This window comes from Ciona robusta, chromosome 3 (genome assembly GCF_009617815.1).
Source record: "Ciona robusta chromosome 3, ASM961781v2".
NCBI classification, from domain to species: domain Eukaryota; kingdom Metazoa; phylum Chordata; class Ascidiacea; order Phlebobranchia; family Cionidae; genus Ciona; species Ciona robusta.
The window spans coordinates 4,629,856-4,651,991 of NC_143237.1; the positions used below are offsets into that span (position 1 = coordinate 4,629,856).

At 33.4% G+C, this 22,136-nt stretch overlaps 1 protein-coding gene across 2 annotated transcripts in view; it reads right to left on the reverse strand.

The window, feature by feature from the left end:
- LOC149738351 (enhancer of mRNA-decapping protein 4-like) overlaps nt 1–22,136 on the reverse strand; it is a 26,546-nt gene continuing 4,410 nt past the window's right edge. The window contains exons 5-28 of one of the 2 annotated variants that reach the window (XM_089875247.1): nt 21,951–22,050; nt 20,606–20,795; nt 19,481–19,661; nt 19,174–19,290; nt 18,705–18,814; nt 18,349–18,432; nt 18,109–18,193; nt 15,971–16,075; nt 15,018–15,252; nt 14,789–14,864; nt 11,092–11,195; nt 9,179–9,531; nt 8,830–8,929; nt 8,320–8,619; nt 8,004–8,121; nt 7,183–7,318; nt 6,814–6,961; nt 6,303–6,455; nt 6,082–6,197; nt 4,755–4,920; nt 4,280–4,463; nt 3,725–3,986; nt 699–862; nt 1–641 (exon numbers count right to left, since the gene is read on the reverse strand). In XM_089875247.1, the coding sequence (XP_089731373.1) occupies nt 458–641; nt 699–862; nt 3,725–3,986; nt 4,280–4,463; nt 4,755–4,920; nt 6,082–6,197; nt 6,303–6,455; nt 6,814–6,961; nt 7,183–7,318; nt 8,004–8,121; nt 8,320–8,619; nt 8,830–8,929; nt 9,179–9,531; nt 11,092–11,195; nt 14,789–14,864; nt 15,018–15,252; nt 15,971–16,075; nt 18,109–18,193; nt 18,349–18,432; nt 18,705–18,814; nt 19,174–19,290; nt 19,481–19,661; nt 20,606–20,795; nt 21,951–22,050 (3,771 nt within the window). In that variant the 3' untranslated portion in view covers nt 1–457. Of the gene's footprint in view, nt 642–698; nt 863–3,724; nt 3,987–4,279; nt 4,464–4,754; nt 4,921–6,081; nt 6,198–6,302; nt 6,456–6,813; nt 6,962–7,182; nt 7,319–8,003; nt 8,122–8,319; nt 8,620–8,829; nt 8,930–9,178; nt 9,532–11,091; nt 11,196–14,788; nt 14,865–14,996; nt 15,253–15,970; nt 16,076–18,108; nt 18,194–18,348; nt 18,433–18,704; nt 18,815–19,173; nt 19,291–19,480; nt 19,662–20,605; nt 20,796–21,950; nt 22,051–22,136 lie in introns of both variants that reach the window. The other variant, XM_089875246.1, reaches the window with a different exon arrangement.

The window sequence follows — 22,136 nt, forward strand, 5'->3', positions numbered from 1 at the left end:
TTTTGAAATTCAAAGTTTATTTAAAATGAATGTAGACCTCGAAAAAATAAGAGCACGAAAAATCGTGCAAGAAGGGTAAAAATAAAATAGGGACACACTACGTCACGAAATAAACGAATAGGGAAGCAACGTTTTATTGGTTAATAGGAATGCTGTGATCGCACAATCCAGTATCAAGGCACGCATGTGTCATGTTGCTTGGTTTGTTTTAATACACAACACAGTGATGAACATTGTGGTTCTTCTCTTTCTGGTTTGTGCATGTTGTGCCATCACATGTGCAGAAAATTTTCGAACGAAATGGATAAAACACTCCCCTGTTCTATGGGGATCTGATAAAAGATCTTGTGGCGGTTGATTCTTATGTTGCAGAAAACAATAACAGCAGCAAAGATTGAATTGAATAAAGTTTGTATCTTTATCAGCATAAAGTGAAGTAACAAAGTTTTTGTGTTATTTATTTCATTAGAGATTGTGCAGCCATTGCAAGCATCTTTAGATCTTTTGAAAGGCTCGGTTTTTCGAGTGGTTCCAGCAAACACTTGTTTAGTTTCTGAACCAGTGCACTTAGTACGCTGTGCATGTATTCTTGGGTAACCTGGTGCCGACGATCTAAGTTCATCACAGCTTCTTGTAAATACCTGAAAAAAACCACATGCCTTGCTATTATGAACAAAGTAAACACCGGACATACTTACTTCAGTTTTATATCAGTCTTGGTACCAAGGTCACTAGAAAGTTGTTGAATGAGAGACAGCAGTATGGGTTGTTGCAGGGGGCAAGGAGATACTCCAAACACCACAGATGGGTCAACAGTTTCACAAACATACATGACAAGGTTAAGGTCAGATGCAGTAAGAGCCTGGAATAAATAAAATTAAGACAATTTTTAAAATAAACAAAATTAAGTCTTGTAAATAAAAAATTAAAAAAAGGGAATAAAGAAATAAAGTGGAGTGGGTGAAGATGGGACACACAGCACACATTGCCCTATAATTTCAAATTCAAAATAAATGATTCAAAATGAAAAATATATTTTGGGTGATACCACGAATTAGTCTTATTTCTTTATTAATTTATATTAAAGCACACCAAAATATAATAAAACAGACAAGGAGTTTAGCGAATCGCCCAACAGGCGAAATTTTACAAATTTGAAAACACACAAAGTAAGACGGGACAGTTTAATAATCATTGTTAATTTTGATTCTTAAGTGAGTTTATTCTTAGGAATACATGTAAATAACATGAAATAATATTGTATGTATGCACATTACAGAATAATTAGGTATTCTAGGATATCCTAGAATACTTTATTTCGAATCTAGAATTTCGAATCTTTTTATATCTATAGGAAAAAATAATTTTACCAACATAAGTCAGTTTATTGACTCTTTAAAAGCAGCCATGTTGGATTATGAGCTGTAAAATGATCAAAAATTGTACTACTGGGTAGTTTTTGCATCACAAAACGTATAGCAGGCTATGAAAAGACGTTTCCCACAAACACAAAAATATTTTTTTTCAAAATTATTAAGTCTCAAAAATTGTTAATATAATTTATGAGATGATGTGTGATGACGTCATTAAACAGAATACCGAATCCCGTAATAAGATTCGAATACAAAAGGATTCGAATCTCACGGATTCAAAATTCTGTAATGTGCATCCCTAATTGTACGCTTTGAAAATCAAGTTTAAACATTCATTTTCTTGCCCTACCGCAATAGTTTTTAACATGTTACCTACATTATATTATTGTATGACACTTGGTATTGTTTGACTAACAATGGGTATTGTTCGAACTTCAATTGATAAATATTGTATCATAAGAATGTATATGAACTTGTAATATCAGAAAATTGAAAATATCTATTGATAAAGTTTACATTTTTGCTACAAATTGGGTATTGCTACACTGTTTTACTGTTTTTGGCAAAAGCCACTTCTAATAAATAATTTCCAAGTGCAAATGACTGAATTTCAAATATATTTTCCATATATTATCTTGTTATTACATCAGTATATTATATTTGAATTACCCCGGAGGTATTAATTATTGAATTAAAGGCAAACCTTTCAAAGTTTGGTAACAAAACCTACATAACTGTAATGATATATATGTACATTAGCAGTATTCTGCCACTTGTAGTTAACCTACCGAGTTTAACAGGCTGTGCTAGTTCCTTTGCCATGTAAACTTTACATAACTTTAAACCGACACATTTTTATTTTTTTTATCTTAAATTAAAGTCATATTGACCCCTTTTCCTCATATTTATATCTCAATTTTTTTCTCTAAGAAAAACTTGTTTTATGAAACTAAATTAAATTCTACAAAACATTCAAGTTTTTGTTGTAAATTAATATAACTAGTATCTAGTTTAATCGTTCACATTTTCAAATTACAAAAGTTGATTAGCTATTCAGCTTTACTATGATTTAGCAAGCATTTAAAATTAACAAATTACTATTTCCAATTTTTTTACTTGTTTAAAAATACTGCTTCTATTTAGCAGACTCTTTAAATATTTAAAAACAGCAATCAGCTTTGACAGGCTTTTATAAAGTCGTGATAATACTGTCGAATTATTCTGTAACATTACTTTATTAAATATTATTAAATAGCAGTCAGTAAAATAAAAATTAAAAAAGTTCTGACAAAGTGTCCCATCTTTCCTCACCTTAATATATCACTTTATATTGTTTGCAAAACTAGGACAGTAAAACCAGTTTAAAATATAACAATATACCCAGTAGGCTAACTAATAACTAATGTAAACTAAATAAATGTCTTGAAATCAATATTTAAGAAACATCTTATTATTAAAGTTTCCCTGAACCATCATCAATGCTTGGTTTGCATATAGATACATTAGAAGTTGACTATTCTTAAATGGGCATAAGAACGTAAAATGAAAATTTGTGTAAAGATGGAAATGCTCAAATGTAATCTAAAGGTACCATTAAAGTTTGTCAAAACGATACAACTTCTAAAAAAATTGCGTTAAAAAAACCGCTGGAGTAAAAAAATTCAGCTATTTCGACAATGCATGGGATTTCCCTTATGAAAAAAAACACTCAACTTTGATGGTTTTTAGTTTCTACACTACTGAAAAAAAATCAAATTTTATTGTGGATTTGGTATAATGATAGCTTCTTTGTAAATATATGAAAAAAAATGTAAACTTTATTATGTTTTAAATTTTCAATTGAACGTAGGTACATACCAAATTATACTGACTTGGCATATCTTCAAGCCTACTGTTCAACTCGAAAAACTGACTTTTTTATAAAAAAGTTGTATATCAGGATCAGGTACTATTGAAGTATTGAGACAGAATGAAAATGTAAAACATATGGAAGTCTATGTTTTACATTTTTTATAAATTCTTGAAGAAGCATTCATTATACCAAAACAGAAATAAAATTTGAATTTTCGTTTTTGTTTTAGAAACTAGAAACGATCAAAGTTGAGTGAAATTTTTTTTTATGGAAAATCTTATGCATTGTGCCATTTTTTACAGCAGCAGTTAAATTTGTCGCTTTGAAACTACTTTTTTTCAAAAGCTGTTTGGCATTTTGAAACTTTTTTGAAAATGGTAGCTTTAGATCACATTTGAGAATATTCATCAATACATTAACTTTAATTTTTTCGTTGGTATGCCCTTTTAAGTGTATTTCACCCAGTAAACAATGGTAACAATCACAGATTGACACTTACAGTTTGGAAAGCTGTATTAACATTTCCTTGTTGCAGCATCTTCAATATTTGTTGCTGCTGATCTAATATACTGGGTCTATTAACGATGAGATGTGGGGAAGTCCCAACCACTGCTGCCGCTCCTAGAACACTAGCTTCAGCGCCACCTTGTGATAATTTCTCATCCACAGTACGAGTGATGACATCACGAATGAGGTTGGTGATGACACGACGTTGTTCAGCGAAAGTTTCCTCCTGTTTCTCTTTTAAGCGTTCCTCACATCTTAAGTGAGACAGGAATTGTAATAAGTACAATGCAGATATAATGTTGAAGAAGCTATTGACTTGCAAATATGTTTATAGGACTTTTTAAAATCTGCTATTTTTATACAAGCAACACAGCTTATTAACGTAACGTTTTAAATGCCCTGTCCCGATACTTCAGGATGATAAACTAAAATAGCAGCTTTAAAAACGTTGGTTGTGCAAGCGTAGTACTAGTAAGCCTGCCAAATCCAGGCAATATATTGCGTTTTGTTTATATTTTCAGCAAGTATCTTAGTAGTTATACACAACCTTGTAAACGCTTTTTCAATTTGGTTTGGTATATCTTTCATAACGTTGGCAATGTCTGATGTTGCTAACTTCGATGCGTTCTGCAATTCAGCACCAGCAGTGTATGCATCCTTGATCAATGTCTGCAATCTATCATTGTCTGGCTTCACACGCACCGTCATCTGCTTCTCCAGTTTTAATAACGCTGTAAAGTATTTTTTACTTAGCTGAAAAACTTACCAGAGATTTTTACACACAACACAGCCAAAATCCCCCCCCCCAAAATAGATATATATACATATATATATATATAATACAAAAAAAAAATTATATTAAAAAGACAATGTTAATGATTTAAGAGGTTTACATATATAGTGAACAGTTAGATTCTGGGTATTGTGATAATAAGCCTGCGTTGACACACACACCCCAGGTGCCCTAGTGTGCTGCACCCTAGGACTTTACTCATATAGAATAAAAATAGTTAAAATCTTACTTTCTTCCATCCCCCTGTGGTAAGTCGTACTTAGTTGTTGGAACATGTTCTGGCATGATCTTTCAAATGCTGGAATTAATGTAGTGAAAAATATCTCCGGTAGTGAACCTTGTACTTGACTGTGAATGGCCTTGGCAGTTGATGTTCCAATGTGGTCGACTATATCCTGCAAAGTAAGTATATTGTAATAATATAATCACAAACTTTAGGTCAATGTGCAAAGTTTGTCTTGTTTAAAACCAGTGTTTCCCCATCTTTTTAATGGATCCTATTCCCATCAAACAGAGTATCAAACGCATCCTCAACAAAAAAGTAAAACCAAGATATTTTCATTTATACCAACTTTAAAACTTTAATAAGTGTGATGAGGATGGTGCAATGTCATCAGACAAACCTAATTTAATAAGGGCTGATGCATTACCCTATTACAGATGTAAAGAGGATTATATATTTATATATGAGACTGAAGGACCCAACATAGTTTTTTGGACTAATATTATCACATTTTGGCATATCTCAGTACAACTGCCCTGATTTACTCTCAGCACCACTAAATCATGCATTACATAGCAAGCGGCACCCTCTCATAGTTGCAAACACCCCCAGCAAATCACGGTCACCCACTTCGTCAACCACTATTTGCCGAAGTTGTAAAAGCTCGGGCTCGCAGGGTGCCTAGCACTAATGTAAAGCTTAGCAATAACTCCAAGCTCTAATGATGACACGCGAATACGTTCCATGTTTGGTAAAAAAGCAGGGCTAATCAAAATCACACACAGCATTTAGTTTGCCGTTAAGAGACGGCATGTTTCGTAATTCCCAGTGTTGCAAGATGTAAAACTCATATAAAAAAATTTAATCAAACATTTTTATGATTCCTACAGTAGTTTTTATTATTACAATATAAAAAAGATTTAGAATTTGTTGCCTTTTATCAAAAAATCAGATATGGAAATTTGAAAAACGCCAGTCAAGTGAACCGGTTCGTAAATCTTTTTGTTACAAAGCGTAAAATTCATGCAACAAATTTTTATTCAAACCTAATTGTTACACTAGTTTTTATTATTTAAAAAAAAAGCTTCAAATTTTTTACTTTCTTTTAAAAAATGGATATGAAAACACTGGTTGCCTGTAGTTCACTGTTGCGAGTCGTTACTTGCCCAAACACAAAACCGAAGCAGCTGACTGTCATTTAGTTGCTTTACTTTTTTCAGTTTTATTATTTTTCCTTCCCGTGTGCAACATTATAGCAATACCATTGCGGGGCCCTATTTTTCAGCCGATGGTCATAAAAGGAGACGCCAAAAAAAAACCTAACAGCTTGTACCTTAGAACGTAAAACTTTTGGAATGTTTTCTCTGAGAATCACATCGGTTGCTGTGAGTTTCTGACTCACAATGTTTGTTAAATCTCCCTTCACCGACTCCAATGTTTGGTTCATTCCTGAAGTAAATTATTCTTTATTGTTATTGCTTCAAATTGTTAAATATTTTTAGCAGAATCATCTTTTTGTACAAGAAACAATCGAACAACTTTAAAATATCATACCAGGCAGGATTGTTCTTTTAATTTCGGATTTAATTATACGGTCGATTTTTCCAGCAGTTGCTTCAGTAACACCAGACTGCATCAACTTTAAATCAGTCGATAATTTCTTCTGATTCTCTGAAACTGCTCTGACAGCCTTATCGAGTTTGTCAACTGAAAATATTATAAGCAATGTTTTGCATTATTTACATTTAACTTTTTTGTATTTGTAGTTTTTTATTAATTGTTGCTACAGTAGTTACGAGTTACGACAACATTCTACTCTTGAAATTATAGTATTTTTAGTTATAGGAAGGTTAAAAAAAATATAAAAAACAATAATTGTTTATTGAAACTTCTGTTTCTTTCTTGTATCCAAAAATTCTAGAAAATATTTCACAACATGGAACACAACAGTATACTTCCAATTTCCAGGTGGTATCTACCAAGCTAGCCTATAACGTTATGATTGCCACATGGCTATTGCCAGATTTGTGTAACACACAACTTTGATTTAAGCAAACTATCATACCTTGATTATCAGTTTTCTTAGTAGAAACATCACTTGATTTTTGAAGTTGGTTTTGTTTCTTAATGATGCTCTGTAGCTCCTTCTGGTGATTGATCATCATTAACTTTTGTTCTTCTTTAAAATTATTGATCAGTTGAATAATGTCATCCTGAAAAGAAGCACAACATGAACAGTGATACCAGAGTAAAAACGTATATGCAACCCTTGTGTGCAAAAATACAAGCACTACTAGAATAAAAAAATATATAATAAAAAGTTTTTAAAGACTTTTAGTAAACAATAGAACGACCACATAAAATAATTCTTTGTAGTGTACAACATAAATTTAAATATTTTTAATTTAATTTTATATTTGGAATCAAAGTTTACATTGTGGGAGGGTTGGGGTGATTGGGTGGGTTGGTGATCCGGTTCAACTGGTTGAATCTGGTGAGGAATTGCTCGATCCATCGGTTCTACTGGTGGCCAATTATCAACGGAACCACTTGCTGCTGCTGGTGGTGAACTAAATATTTAAATATTAGGAATCTGACGGACATTGCTCCAACAGTGCCTTGCCACACAAGGACACAAGTTAAATGTATTCAGGCAAAAGTGAGTCTAGGCAAAAGTGTTAACCAAACAAGTATTTTATAAGTGTTAGTTATTGCCTATTGATTTAAGACCATTTTTTTATGTTTGCTATGCTCACATAAAGTACACAAAATTGCAATGGGAAAACAGATAATTACAAAAATTCATAAGTTTACTTTCAGTTGGTGGAAAGATCGAAACTTGGTTTTGATCACAACACAGCTCTGTATTAGTTTATTTTTGTCAAATTCAACCAAAATCCTAACTTTAAAAAAAAAACATTCTCTGATGATATCATGCAAAATAAGCTTATACAACTTTTTTCATAGCAAAATATATTATTATTATACATTGTTTTAACTAGTTCAAACACCTGTGTTTCTAAGAGCATTACATGACCGACAGCAGGTCAATTTGAACAATTGGCAAAAACTAATCTCGTCTCAAAAAGGATAAAGCTCTTGATTTTATTCATCAAATAATTGAAGAGATTATTTCACGAAGTTTAAAAATTCTTGATATTTTTGCCACAAAGAGTAGTTTCCCATTTCCGTTTTTCTGTTTCCCACAAACACAATTGCTAAAGCCATACCAGCACATTAAACAACCAAACCTACCCGACTACAACTGGGCGGGACATTGTGACGTCTGGTGCTTTGGGCCACTGGGTGCTCGTCACTGGTCGCAGCATTTGAGAAAATGGTTCAGATATAGAAGGTACCATTACTGCTGCACCTTTGAATATGTGTAATGTTAGGTGAAACAGTAATTGGATATAAAAATAAGAAATTGTATGGACACAACATGTGTGTGTGTATATACTATACTGTGTATATTTTTCGCTTTGTTCACATTTTTATCTCGACACACAGTACGAACAATAAAAATATTTAAACTATGAATATAAAACAACAAAAAGTATGTAGTAATTACTGGAGTCTGAGTAACTTCTGCTAAGGACAGTAGATAAAGACGCGGGGATGACCACAGCTGATGAAGGATCTGGGGCTTTTGCTCCTTCTCCATCCTGAGTTGAGGTGGAGGAGATGAGGTCTGGAGATTTTACTGATCTTGGAGGAAAATTAACTTCCGGAGCAGCAGAGGGTGAAGAAGATGCACGAGGGAGCACAGGTGATGATGAAGGAATGGATGAATTCTCTACATCCGGAGGTTTTTCACTTGCAACACTGGATGAACTAATCATGAGATTCGTCAATGAACCTCTTGCCCCACCTAGTGAGAAGAGTGTGGTTTATAGATAATAGCAAACTCATAATAGGTTGCGTACTGTGCTTTTACTGGTAAAAATTACTTCTATGTTTGTTTAGTTGAATATTTTTTAATTCTTTTTATATTTACTAAAAAAAATTCAGAGAAAAGAAAAGTTTTGCATGGAATAATTAATTTCAACTTTGATATAAAAGAAGTTAAATATCAAATTACCAATAAGGAAGTTGTTAAGTTGTTGATCACACACAGGGTGGTTGCTGAATGGGGTGACTGTTGTAAAACTGCTGTTGGCTGAATCTCCAACTGTCCCTGGCTGATATTATAAAGCAGTTGTAATGTATCACATAATGTTTCTTATAGACTTTTTTATCCAATTATCAAATTTAATTCTTGCACTTTCGGGGGATATTGACTTTAATACAGTAAATTTTTTCTGTTAAATGCATCAATTGGTTTCCAATATTTCCTACACTTTTAAATGTTATTTATTATAATATTTAATTATAAAAAAATAATAATCTCTGATGCTGAGAGTTTAAAAAAGATGAAATTTCTTTCTTACACTTTTAAATGAACTGATGAAAGCATCGGGTGTGAGAAGAACAGGTTGGTTGTTTGAATGAGTTATATCGGGTGATGCTTTCATTGCTCCTTCCTCATCGTCTACAACAATTTCAACTTTCTCATCATCTTCTAAGGAGTTATCATCAATTTGGAAAATTTCATGATGTTCAACTACATCTGGCGACATCTGATGTTCTGAATCAGTCATGAGTTTCTCTTGTGTGGACTCCACAAACTTTGCCAGAGCAGCATCCCCCCCTGCCATGAAATCCCCATCATCGATGCTCTTACCAACCTCCCCACCACAATGGGAAAAATTTTCCTCCATGCTGCTCAAGCTGACAATATCCTCTGAGAAAAACAAAGTTTAAAAAATCAAATGTCCAAAGAATCGTGGGTGCGATAAATTTTCAATCAGCATGTAACTCGTTGCTATCAGGTACAGTGGGGCAAATAGATAATTTTAAATAAGGTATGGTTCTAAAAAAGTTTAGGCTACAACCCAATTTTCTTTCTACTGTTAACTCCCCCAAATTACTCAGTAAGTTTTAATCCACCACTTTCACTCGTCCGCAATAACAACGTTAATCTATGCAACGCGCGATGAAGTAACTCTTTATAAAAAGCTTTACTAAGACAAGCACAATCTCTGTTACAACAGAAAAGGAATTTACACATTGATTATTTTCGTATTAAATATTTGCCGCACAGGAACTTCTTAAATAACTAAACAGTTAATATTGCAATGGAAGCCTGGTACAGGTTTGACTAATTTTTCTTTAATATTCACAAGATTACATTGCATGAAATATTTTTACCCAAAGTATAGTTATATAAACCATAGTGCATATTACTGTTGCCTAATTAGCAAATAACAAGTAATTAACAACCTATTTTCAGTTTGTTTAAAAGCGCTAAACCGAAAATGTACGTTATACCATAATTAGTCAATTGCACTCGATCAATTATTTCTTTCTAAGCATAGTTATATAAACAATGGTGTATAAAATCAACTAATTATCAAGTAATTAATTAAATTTATAATGCTTGCAAGCAAAGTAAATTTCAACACGTCAGACATTAGTAACTCAGTAATTGCTATTTTTTGGCTTTGTTTGCGTAACAGTGAAGATAAAGAATAAGCAGAGCAATAACTTTCCCAATCTATTATTAAGAGAAAATAATTACAAAATATTTCTTTCAAATGACAGGCATCAAACTCAGGACATTATAATCAAGTCCTGTTCGCTTAAATAGTTAGGCCACCAATTCCAATCATCGATCTGTCAAAACAACGTTTCATAACAAACCAAATGTCTACAATCACGTATTATACCAGATTCCTTGCTTAAGTTGCCGGGGTCAAAATAACTAATCAACTTTTTCATTAATTCAAGCTTATCGGCGAATTTGTTCACTTTTTTTGCAATTTACCGGCCTTGCAGTCTGGCTCAGGAGACCAGTTTGTCACCGACAGGTGGACAAGATAATATAGATTACAATTTTTGAACTTCTCCTTTGGAATAAAATTACACTATTTTTTGCCAGACACGCAATTCCAATATTAAATTTGTGTTGATGAATGTCATGCAACCGAAGGATATAATGATTTGTTTTAGCAGAAACAGGATACAACATTTCAGATATTAAATAACCGTCACATAATTTGAAATGAAACATGACATTTTAAACTGTTTTGAATAGTTCATTATTAAATTAATATAGAAGTGTCTGTACACCCAATGGGTAATCTTAAATACACTATTCCATATACCAATACCAACAACCACAAAAATATTATTTAAAAAATTATGTCATAAAATAAGATCAGAATCCCATTTGTATCACTAAATACAATTGATTAATTATGGTTTTTGATCTTGACAACACCTTATATAAAAGACAGCTTACTTAAATCTTCTGATATTGTGTTGTAAGTGCTTAAGCTTCTGGGGTTTTCGTCGATGTCCGAGTCGTCGTTTGAAATAAATCGGACGTCAAGTGATTGCAAACTCCTATAAAATTTATAAACTTATTATAATATTAAATATATATTAAACAGATTGTAGCAAATTTAATTACACAAAAAAAATATAATAAAAAAAAAAGATTTTAAAAATACAAGCTACCTTTATATATAATGTTTTAGAAATGGCTTTAGATTAGTGAAGTACCGAAGTTTCGGTTTGCCCAATTTATTCAGCCGAATCAGCGATTTTGACAAAGACGATTCGGCAAAAACCGAATCTTTTTCACATTCAAAAAAAAATTATTTTCGAACGTAAACTGCGTTGTACCTTGCAAACTGTCTAACGAAACTAAATGTTAACGTTTAAAGTAATTGTATATTGTGTACTACTACATTGAATGACGTTATAACACGTCACAATCGTTATTGTGATGCATCCCATTATTGTTAGGTATTGCGTGATTTTTTAACTCGCTACGATCGTGCAAGTAAAGGCGCGGTCTTTACTTGCACAATACCGCGCCTGCAAGGTACCGATGTTTTATTTTACATTTTATAGTAAAACAGACGTATTTATTTGGGAAAATGTGGCTGAAGCTCTGGAACATTAAAATGATCGTCGATAGAACGGGCGCTTGGTATTTGTGGAATTTTAAACTGTCACTGTCATGTTCTTGAGCTTGCTAGAGATAAAAACTAAATACAAAGTATTTTCACATAAAGGTATTTAAAATACACTAAATGACCATGATCATAAACTTTGTACTTTACCCTTTCGTGGATGATGCGGACATATTTAAGCTCGACATTTAGGGAAAAGAAACACGGCGGGAAATTTTCATACAAAACATTTAAACTTTATTTTAATTTTTAACAAATAAATCAGTGAATAACGAAAATCAGTTAGCAACGAAACTGGAGTATTTTTAACACCAGGAATAATACTTGGAGTTTCATTTAACCTTTGTCACATCAAAGCGCTTCGCATTGCTGTGTATAAACAAGAGCTTTTCAGCATTCCGTGGTAACAGTCTGTTACGTTTATCCTCGTAAACCGTGCCTGCCTCGGTGAACATTCTTTCGCTATACACTGATGATGCAGGGGCACAAAGATATTTTTTGCAACTAAAAGAAGAAGAGGAAATGTTGCTGCATTACTTTGCCACCAAGTGTGAGGATCGTCTGTTCTTTGTATAACAGGTAAGGTTAGGTACGATCCAAGTTCGGAAGTGATTTTAGTGAGCTGGGTTTGTGTCGGGCTCTGAGGTAAACATTCGGCACCTTCGCCCTCAAGGACAATTTCAGTGAAACACGACCAAATGTCTGTGTTGGTTTTAGATGAATTTGAAGTGCTTGGACTTCCTTCAACCGATGAATGTTCTGTCTGGTTTCCAGAATCGCGACACTGTTTAGAATTTGAGCCTCTTCAATCAGTAGAATCTTTGTACTTCTTCTTGTTTCTTCTTCCAAAAATGCAGTTTTAAATCTGGGATCGATTAGACTGGAATTCAGCATATTTTTATCTTTTAAGATTGATGCGTTTCCGCCCATAAATCTTTTTTTTTACCGCGTGCAACAACTGTTCTTTTGTGGTTTACACACCAGAATCTTGCCCTGGTTTTGACAAATAACGTTGCAGTGAAATTACAGTGGGAATTACTTCCAACAGTAAAGCAACATCGCGGCTCATTGATTTGGTTATCTGTTCAAATGGGCGAAGAAGGTGAACAACATTTTCCGCAATTTTCCAGCCGTTTGAACTCAAGGAGTCCAAGCCACTGTCCGATGTGTAAACCTGGACAGCTCGTTTAATATCCACCAGTCTGCTTAGCATGCAATACGTGGAGTTCCACCTGGTTGACACGTCTTGTACGGGCAACAATTTTGGAATACACAAGTCTTCTTCTATGCCCTTTAGGGTGGTACTTGCGATAGAAGAATGTTTAAAATGTCCAACGATCTTGCGAGAGCGTGAAATCGTATCTTTTACTGCTCGTTGAGCAAAAATGGAGTCGCCTATACACAATTGTAACTTGTGTATAAAACAGTGTGTGGACGAAATTTCTGCTAATCTAGAGCCCAGTGCAATATTCGCTGCGCCATCACGATTCACGAATAAGCATGTGGATTTTTTCCCTTTCAATATCCTATTCGTTTAACAGTTCGTTAAACATTGACTTTATGTTTTCACCCGTGTGTCTTTTAGGGAAGTGTCTCACATTTAAAGAAGCGCATTTAAGTTCGAATGGCGGTGCAATCCAGTGTCCACTAAGGCTAATAAATGATTCTTGATTGTTCGGTGCAGTCCAAATGTCTGAAGTTAAACAGATGTGACTGGCCTGCTCCACTTGGTCTTTTATTTTGTTTCTTAGGTCCGCGAAAGTTTTTGGAACGATGTTTTCTGTAATATATTTCCGCGATGGTAGATGGTATTGTGGCTGAATGTGCGCCAACAACGAAGTAAATCCTTTGTCTTCCACAATGGAGAACGGTTGATTGTCAAGAGCAATCATGTAAGCAATCTTTGACGTATTTACTTGAGCTTTCGGATTGTTCATATCCCATATTTTGTTCCCGCATAGTTTCTCTACAATTGATTTGTTTTGGACATTGATTGATTAACTTCTTGATTTTGTTTTTTTCTGTTTTGATACTTTCCATGATGATGACGATGTAAGTGATTTATGAGCGACGTGGTAGTCCATGTTCTCACACCAGCTGCTTTACTGCCTCTCGAAACATTAGCACGTTTCCTATTTTTACTTTCCACACGTAATTTGCACACAGCTACTGAAGTATCTTCAGTGTCCACGTCAAAAAATTCCCAAACTATTGACATCTTATCTTGCTTAATCAACCAAATAATACACTTGCTGTCTCGTATTAAATATACACGCACTGCCTCTTATATAAAATGTTGATATTACGCAACAAAGGGAAATGTCTAGTTTACGATTGTTACGTTAGTAGCGTAACAATACTACTGTTGCAAACATATTTGTTTGTGATGAGGTTTGTGTTTGTGGATCCATTAGGCTGTTTTGGTAAATATTACCTTTTCGTGGCTTTTCCGGTGTCGTCTGATATTAAAACGCACGTATATAACTTTTATAATCAAGCCTATATGTAGCAGCACTACAGTCATGTAACAACGCAATATTCGTGTTTAGTTTAAACGAAGTCAACCCGACACAAGTCGTTACGGGTGGGTCTTGGTGACGTCACTAATGATTCGGTTGACGACCGAATCGTTCAAACTTTAGATTAACCCTCTGTGAGGAAAAAAACAACAACCTTCTTTCTTTATAAATTTAATTTAGGAAAGTAATAAATTGCCGCTATAAAATACTGATGACCGGTGTTTCCGTGTATGAAAAGTGAAAAATGGTAAAACTTTTTCTTATTCTAATATTGGATATATAATCTTTTAACAATTATAAATATTACATGAATTCTACATCTTGCAGCACTGCAATTTATACCTGTATGTTATTAAGGACACAAAATGGTGGTCAATTTGCCTTTTACAGAACAAAGGATTGTTCTACTTGGATTTTCAATGGCTTTGTATCAATATAGAATACAATATAATTACACAGTGCATAAGATACTTACTATAAAGAGTCCACTACTACTGACCTGGTTTGTATTGTTATGAGTTTAATCAACACTCCATCCAGTTTGTTGCTGACATCTCCCTCTGACTTGCTATCACCTGCATGTAATAAAATTCATCAGCATTATATCATTATGATTTGAATACAAAAGGATTTCCTAAGGAACCACTTTTTAATTTCTTTTATATGTGATTTTTTGTTTTGTTTTTTAATAAATTGATAGATTTTACCCGATTTTGATCTGATCCTACCATCCTCATCATCATCATCTTCATCTTCATGTTGATCCTCATCTTCTGATCCACTCAACTCCTGATCCTTATTATGGTCATCATGCGAACTGTCGACCAGCGCCTTGAATTTACATGGTCGTGCATCAACAAAGGCAATGCTGAGTAATGGTGACGTAAGTTGGAAATGTGCGATAGATGAAAGTTGAGCTGTCCCATCTTTGATGTTAGTCTTACATTGCATCACATACAAAATCTGTAAGATAATTTCTGTATGCAGAAATCCTGTTTATCATTTTAAAATTAAAGAAAAATCTAAGATGCGAATTTTTTCATTTACAAAAAAGGCATATATTATATGGTACAAACAATTAACAACGGTCTATATATGTATAAAGTATAGAAAAACCTGATTGAACTCATTGAAAGTACAGAAATAACAAAAAAGCTTAGAAACGATTCACCATAATTTCCTTCAATTCGTTGATGGCACAAGAACTGTATTTAGGGAGGGTCATTGTTGGATGGAGAAAATGGAAAAAAAAAAACAAGAATATCTGGAAAAAATGTTTATTCTTCTTCCAACAATGACCCTGCATACATACAGTTCTTGTGGCATCAACGAATTGAAGGAAATTCTGGTGAATCATTTCTAAGCTCTTTTGTTATTTCTGTACTTTCGATAAGTTTAATCAGCTAATTTAGTTTTAACAAACCAAAATACACACACACATTGTGTCTTTTCTTGAGCAAGATTAATTTAACATATTTTTATTTATTAAACACATGAAACTTAAATCTAAAACACAAAACTTTAGTATAGAAAAATAGAAAAATTGGAATAAAAAAAAACCTTGTTAAGATATATTGATAAATGGCTTAATTACCAAATTGAAATTGTAACAGTACTTTATGAACACACTTTATAATTATCACTATAAACAAAACATTTAATTTATCATATCAACTCTCACCTTCCTGTGTACATCAGATAGAACAAGAAAGTCAGCAGAAAGATACAACACAAGGTTTAGTTCAGGTACAGCATGTGCGGGGGTGGATGGAAAAAAATCAACAACCTTTGTAAAACATTTCATTAAAAACTCTGTCATGCGAATGAATATATAAATGTTCTAACAAATTGTGTAATAAACCTTACATCATGTATTTTTTTAAGAATATTGTTTGTAACTTTGTATTGTCCCAAAAAAACAAGGCTCGCACGAGCAACTTTGTTTAGCCATTTTTAATAAGATTTCAGTGAAAAATCAACTTTTAACATATGCTGCCATACGGTTATAAGTGACAGAATTGTTTTTTTGGCCGTCACGAATCAAAAACTTTCAGTTGGGTTTGACATTATTAAAAATCTACACAGGATGTCTCCCAATGATGCCGTACGATACAGTTAAAAAACCGGGGCCATGGTTTTCATAAAGAGCCCGGGCCCACGGTTATCAGTTTTTGCATAAGAACAAATTTTTATGTCTATTCATGTTAAATGAACAGCTAGTTTGTAAAATTTTGCATTAATTTAAAAGTTGTGAACGTTTTAAAAATCAAATTTTAAGATTGTAAAAAACGTTACTCACGGGCAATGTGCGCCACAATACAATATTTCGTTAATGGGAAAAACCCGCCCATCTGCGGCTTATCATTTATTGGTGTAGTTTTTAATAGATAAGCAAGTTAAAACGTTTTTTAAAGTATTAACAGTTCTTTGAATGGCTTCAGCGACTGATTGGCAGCTATTTTCCACAGATCAGTGTCTAATAACCACACAAATTAACTTACTAAGCTTAGTGGAGAATTAGTTTTATTGACTTTTCAGGCTTTCAATTTTAAATTCTGTTTGTTTTTTCCCACAGACATGGTGTAAGGCTATATTTATACCTGTATTTAAAGTTACCATATAAAGTTTACCATAAGCCGAGTAATCATGCCTGATTGGTGCTGTGTTTAAAATAGCAAGACAAGAATGAATTTAAAGCATATATATATGTTTTTGTTTTCATAATAGTGAAATACACTTACAAACAATTAAAAAAAACATTAAGTTTAAAATAAAATTACGCCAAGGCCTCTGCATATTTCTTAATTTAAAACAACCCAAAAACACTATGTGGACGGTACACTCTGTTATGCTGCAACCAAAAATTTATTTGAATTTACGCCATAGTGACCGCGAGTGACGCAACAATGGGCAAATTTTTTAGCGATTTTTAAAATGTTTTTTTTTGGCTTAACATAGTGTTTTTTTCACAAAAAATTCTACAGGTAGAATTTATTAACTGCATATTTTCATTTATAACCAACTTGTATGAGCATGGTCCATACTCTTTAACCTTTGGCCTGCACCAGCTGATTGACAGGTTTTTATATCAGTATGCAGAGAATGCTACAGTAGAATATTACCAACAAAACAACATGTTTTGAACTCTGCAAGGCTGTTTTAGCCTTGAAAACTGTATTGGGACAGGTATATTGTACAAAATGTATAAAAAAGGCTCCCTGTGTTTTTTTAGTTTGATACTTCCCGGTAAGTACTTAAACTGGTATGTTGCATCTGGTTTAGAATTGACATATAAAAGGTTTTAGAAACTTTTTTCATGATGCAGGTAATTTTAGAAATCCTACATCAAAAGAATGGCCTTTTACATACCAATCAATTTATTATCATGTCATCAATTTTATAATGAAGTCATTAAAAATAAAAATACGTAAAAGATAATTTCATACTGTACAAACTTCCTAAAGAACGTTTTGGTCTAGCAGCTATGCTTTTTACGCAAAATTTAATTAAGTGAGACCTGATTTAAAATATAAAAAAATCATTCAAAGGGTTAAATGTCTTTTTCAAATATTCAGATTAAATATTGGACCTTAGATATTCAATTCATTGAATCCGAACAGTTTAGATATAGCTATTTTAAAATTAGAAAAAATGTTGTGCCGACTTAAAAAATAATATTAGTTGCTTAACTTTCTTCATTTTTAATATTTTTTGCTCATTTTTAATGTGCAATAATATAGAGCAAGCTTTTGAAGTGTATATAGTGGAATAGATGTAGAGAATAGATATAGTTCAGATTTAAATTAAAAAATCTTTCACCTGCAAACAATTCCAAGTGACTGTGCACCAAATTTTAAGTTCATTGTTTCGTTCGCAACCGGTTAAAAGAAATCTCCAGAAAATGCTGTGGGACAAACATACTTTAAAAACTGCAGGATCCAACTTTTTGAGGTAAAAAAATATAATTTATGTTATGTATCTCTCAGCCAACTTATTAAATCAGACATAAAACAGAAATTGACAGTCATTTTGAATTTTGTACAGTTATAATAGAATCACCTGTTCTCAGGCTGTTTCTTATTATCACAAAACTTCACACAAGATACTGGCTTTCCATCATGAGGTTTCCATTGGTGAAGACATCTGTGTAAAAATAAATTTAAAATTCATCCATTAAGTTCTGGTTATAACCAATGGGATTTCTTAGATTGTTAAATTTTGTTTTAATTTATAAAAAGCATGGGTTGCGAGGGGAGTCAAAATTTACCCAATTTTTGTGCGGTTGGAATAAGCATGAACAGATTTTGCCAAGGTTAACTGTTTTATAAAAAGTATTTATGTAAGAATGACATTAAAAACTCATCTTGGGCAGTCGTTATAAGCTAGATATAGTTGGGCCAGCATAGGTTGCTTACGTGGGTGGCTGTGGTTCTTCTATTTGAACTTGCCAGAACTTGACAAACCCATCAGTGCTTGCTGCAGCCAACACATTGCCAATTGGTGACAATTCACAATCACTGATATCCTATAATGAATGAACCAGAAAGATCAAAGATTGACACACGCGACACTTTGTATAATACCACAGGCACAGCTTATGTTACCACAAACATAAGCAACTTAACAATAAACAAGTTTTTTACAAATTTAGCTCATACTACTTTTAGAACCAACATTCACTTTCATGTCTGGGTCATTACAGTGACAACCCTTAAGAGAAAAAGCTGTATACAATTTTAGATTAAAATTATGTCTGACAGGAACAGATTGTACATTAGTTTTAATCTTATATTCCAACATTTTAAAAAGATATCACTAAAAAAGTGGAACTCACTGATTTTGTATTACTAATTATATGCTACAACACTAAATAAAGTTACTCACTGCATCAGATTCTCCAGTAACAGATACATAAGCATGAGATAAATCCAACCTCGTGGCCCCATTTTCTGGCAAAGCATCGGCCACAGCAAACGCAATATCCAAATCCCATACTTCGGCCTGTTAGAATAGCTTTGTATTGTTAAAGAATTTTAAAGGCAATATTATTTTAAAACAGCAAGTTTGGGTAAAGGAGCCCCATTTAAAACTGAAGATTAGAAACTTAAATTTTAAAATCATTATGAATTTGAATGTAAAAAAACTTAATGATATATTAGAACAATGAAATAAAGTTACAAGAAGCAATCACCACTTTTGAATACACGAGAACCAGAATTTTGGGAGGGGAGGACTCTGTGGTCTCTGCTTTTGATCCGTATGATGATTCTTCCTCCTCATCTCGCTGGATGTAAGGAATCCACATCACTCGATGATTCTGAGATGCCTCACACATCCCAGGAGTGGCTGTGAGATGAATTCTTTTCTTTTCACTTTAAAAACATAAACAATTACTTTTACTAAAGATAAAGCCTCTATATCAGTGGTTTGCAAAGGGTTAAAAAACAGGTTGCGCCAAGGTGATTCAAATCTATCAAGGCCAGATTTTGTCTTTTCAAGTGTTTGGTTTACGTTTGCCTTTGTAGTTTAGCCCTATATTTATAGCTTACCATGTTTGTTCTTAGCCAGGTACACTGTTTGTTATGAAGTAGTAGCAATATACATGTATATTTATTGCATCATAATAGCGATTGTTTGACCTGGCAATTAACTAAGACATAATAGCAATTTACACATTGATTAGTTGCGTTATAATAGAATTGACACGTAATCATTAGGCATGAAGGAGGTTTAAAACAGGCTTAAATGACAAAGAGACACATGCGTCGTATTTTAGCCTTTACGTCGGTTTTTTTTTTGTCTTTAAGTGGGTCATATTTTAGCCTTTTTTTTCAAGACTACAATAGAAGATACACTCAAATAATTGAAATGGTCCGGATCGCGATCTGCCTTTTGAACATCACTGGTCTGCATTATACATATCCAAAAAATAGTATGGAATGCATCGTTTAAAATGGATTTTTTCGACGTTTGAGGCTTGGGTAGATGGGTCGTGAGATTCATAAACTCGAATTTGGGTCGCGCAAAAAAAACTTTGGGAACCACTGCCCTATGTACTATACAATACATCTATATATATATATTGAAAAGAATATATACATATTCTAATTTTGTATACAATATATATAAATATATTGTATTACACATATATAATATGTATTATTTTTTTAGGATTTGTGTTCATAATACTTTAAACAAAAATTTTACCCGCCAAAAAGTTGTTCTGGCATAAGAAACATCAAATTATATTTTTCAACAAACATTTTAATTTGCCATTAAGATTACTTGAAAAATTTATTTTTAAATTAAAACTCACACAAGGTGTCCATCTTCCTGTTCTAAGCTCCACACAATGAGGTTTCCAACACTGTCCACTGCAGCTAAGATATTACACCCTGTGTGTGGTGCGAACCCAACATCACACACTGCTCCAGTGAAACCTTTCAACAGAACTCGATCCGAAGAATTGTTTCGATTGATGACACGAACCGAATAGCCATTGCGGCCTAAAAGGAATGAAACAAACACTTTGAGTGCTTGGAGTTTGACTGGGTATTATTGTAGTACTTTTAAATAATATTGTAGTGAAAATGGGAAAAGGAAATGTAATTGGTGATAACTAGGGAAGTCCCAAAGTCTTAAAAGCTAGCCTAACTCTGTGCTTTAAAGTAAAGCTGGGCACGAGCGCTGCTATTTGGAAAAAAAGCATGCTGACTAGTCTTGTTTTTTTTTCTTTGCTTTAATTCTATGTATCAATAGCAAGTGACCCTGGCGTTTAGCCCAATTTTTAGCAAAGTTTCCAATGTTAAAACAGAAGATGCTCGCATATTCGCATGAAGCACTCTGCAACACCCATCCTAACTCTTTTTTAAATCAAAAGAAAGCTTTGTGAGCACGACCCGTTGCGTTAGCAGAGAGCCACAGTCCTTGCTTAAACTCGTTAAATAGCTTACTTTAAAATATAGTAGCTTGAAAACGCTACCCTCTTTTATTTGCGGAAGTTTAAGCCTCAAGCACCCGCAAACTGTGTAGGTAAGGACTTGAAAGTTAGTTCAGATTTTTTTAGGCCGTGGGGGACGAAAGTGTTGTGCTCGCACAGCACCACGAAAGTAAAGCCCCTAATTTTTTTCCAAGTGTTACGGCCAAGACCCGTTTTCTGTCTCAACTCTTGACCTCACAATTTCATCCACAGACTTGATTTCAAGCCATTCACGTAAACAGCAACGCAGTCGAACTTCCACAGAATGTTTATCCTCGCCAGGGCAGCGAGTTACCATATGTAAATGTGAAACCTTGTGGATAATTGTTTGTCTGTATGACTGGTAATTTGGACAACCCATTAGTAACCTCTAGGTTTGAGCAATTTCCATTTAGTGTCTTGCGAAAGGACACATACGCGACAAGCATTAAACACGGTACCGTTCGTTCATAATGCAAGCACCTAAACCACTGAACTATGCCATGGCGCGGGACTGCTGTCTATATTTGCTCAGATAAATAAACTTAACCTTACTTATTTTGCAAAAAAATGGAAGTGTGTCATACACACTATATTATGTTACTGCAAAGGGCAAACTTTTACTTTTTGGGCATTAAATATACTAATTACATAACCAAGTATTTTAAAAGACACCAACAAATAATAGACAAACTTTCATCACCTTTTATACAGTAAGCAATGTACATGTCAGTAACGGTGAGAAGGTTCCCAGCATAATAGCGATGCTCCCAATCGAATTTAGTTATAGTGTTGATTTTCACCTAAGCAAAAATATATAGATATAAGGAGTAATGTAGTATATATATATAGTAAATATCAGTTGTGAAATCCTAGACACAAGATGTAA